The sequence below is a fragment of the Chinchilla lanigera genome, unplaced genomic scaffold (assembly GCF_000276665.1).
Source record: "Chinchilla lanigera isolate Chin_1 unplaced genomic scaffold, ChiLan1.0 scaffold00010, whole genome shotgun sequence".
In the NCBI taxonomy this organism is placed as follows: domain Eukaryota; kingdom Metazoa; phylum Chordata; class Mammalia; order Rodentia; family Chinchillidae; genus Chinchilla; species Chinchilla lanigera.
Window position 1 is genome coordinate 2,259,110 of NW_004955411.1, and position 1,905 is coordinate 2,261,014.

General features: G+C 43.9%; 1 protein-coding gene across 1 annotated transcript in view; it reads right to left on the minus strand.

The window, feature by feature from the left end:
* The window catches only part of Lrrc1 (leucine rich repeat containing 1), a gene marked incomplete at its 5' end in the record, with an annotated part of 69,852 nt that extends 69,228 nt beyond the window's left edge, over positions 1 to 624 (minus strand). The window contains 1 exon segment of the mRNA XM_013510755.1: positions 507 to 624. Within this exon segment, the coding sequence (XP_013366209.1) occupies positions 507 to 624 (118 nt within the window).
* Between the last annotated feature and the right edge of the window lie 1,281 nt (positions 625 to 1,905).

A 1,905-nucleotide genomic window follows, 5' to 3' on the forward strand; every position in this document is an offset into this window, starting at 1 on the left:
CCCCCCCCGCACCTCCCGGGGCAGATGGCAGACCCCCGCACCTCCCGGGGCAGACGGCAGAACCCCAGAAATACATGGAGCTGACAGCAGGCCCCCGAGGTAGGCAGAGCAGCAAGCCACTGGGCACTGCCCCCCCCGCACCTCCCGGGGCAGACGGCAGACCCCCGCACCTCCACGTACTCACCGCCAGGGCAACATCGAGATCACTACAAGGAGTCAGCGAGGTTAAACGGCCCGCCAACTCGCTCCATTAGCAGTCAGACTGAATCTACTTGGAAACCTGTTACTTGTGTTCTAATAGTTCTGTTACAGAAATGTCTTGGATAAGTATTTGTAAGTTGACTGAACTATTAAAAGTGGCATTAATTTCCACACGAAAAATGTATACATAACTTTCCCATAATTACCAGGAATAGCTTCTCCAGTAACGCTTACACAGCTCCACTGCACTAGCAATGCCCCCCGCATCAGAAGGGACACAGGACAGCCCAGTGGGATCTTCTCACCATTTCGAGACACGTCCAGTTCCACCAGCTGCATGAAGTTTGCGATTTCCGGGGGGAGCCGCTGGATCTCATTATCACTCAGTCCGAGCTTTCGTAATTTGACTAGCTGGAAAAATTGCTGAAAGACACAACACATCGACATAGGTTTCACAGATGCCTGCAGCATAAGCCTTTCGGTTAACAGACAATTTAAAGCCAGCGTGTCTTTCCCAATGAAGAAAGGTTGTACTAGTGTCGATTTGCTGGTTTTGTGAGTGTGTCGCAGTCATGTAACCTGTTATCACTGGCACTATCTGAGTACAAAGAAGCTTTTATTCTATTTTGACAGCTCACTAACAATCTACAATTACTTAAAAATAGTATTTTCAATATTAGTAAGTAACAATGAAAACAAGTCATCCAGTAGACGGTCACAGAGGAAAAATTATGTTAAATCTTCAAGGTTAAGTAAATCAATGGAATAACTAAGTACATTAAAAAGAAACTTCTACAAGAAATTATTGCACATGAGAAAATATAATAAATACAACCAATAACCTCAGAGAAATCAGAGATGAAACCGCATGATGCCATGCCATGCCACAAAAACAAGACTTGAAGAACTGGAAGGAAGCGCTTAGAAATTAGAAAATACTGTAGTATCAACAAAACAATCTCATAGAAATGGTTAAAAATAATAAAGTTAATAAAATTTTTCCAAAGGGCAATGAGATGCAGAAATAGGAGAAATGGGAAAATTTAAAAAAAAAAAAAATCAGGCCGTAAGGTAGTACATCCGTGTAAAACTAGTTCAAAGAAGAAAACACAGGAGACTGCAGAACACGATTTTCTGGTTCAAAAGGGCACACCATCTGGACAATAAAATACACGGAAAAGGATACAATCCAGGATAGTGTAAAATGAGAACCCCCAAATAAGAAGATTCTGAAAGCTCCCAAACATGAGGAAAAAAGTAAAAGGTCCTAACAAAGACTTCGGGATCGGAACGGGATCGGACTCAGCAGCAGCACTGAGGATAAAACGAAGCCCTCCTTCCAAACGCCCGGCCGAGACCACACACCCAGCCACGCACGCAGGACGATGGCAGGAAGACACTCCAGGAAAAAACACTTACCCTCCACACATCTTTCTCAGGAAAACATTAAATGGAGATTTCAAAAGAAAAGATTTAGCTCTAAAACACAAATCCACAAAACAAACGAAAAGCAACTCATAGGGCAAAATCGTGAAGGGAATCCCAAGATGTCAACTGAGCTGCAGGCCCTGAGCTCGACCTGTCCACACTGGAGTAGAGTGCAGAGGCCCCCAGGGGGAGCTTGGAAAAAAATGAGTAAGACACATCTAAGGATAACCTGAAGTGTTTGGCAAAATCAAGAGGAGGTTTACACTCTGTCGGAAT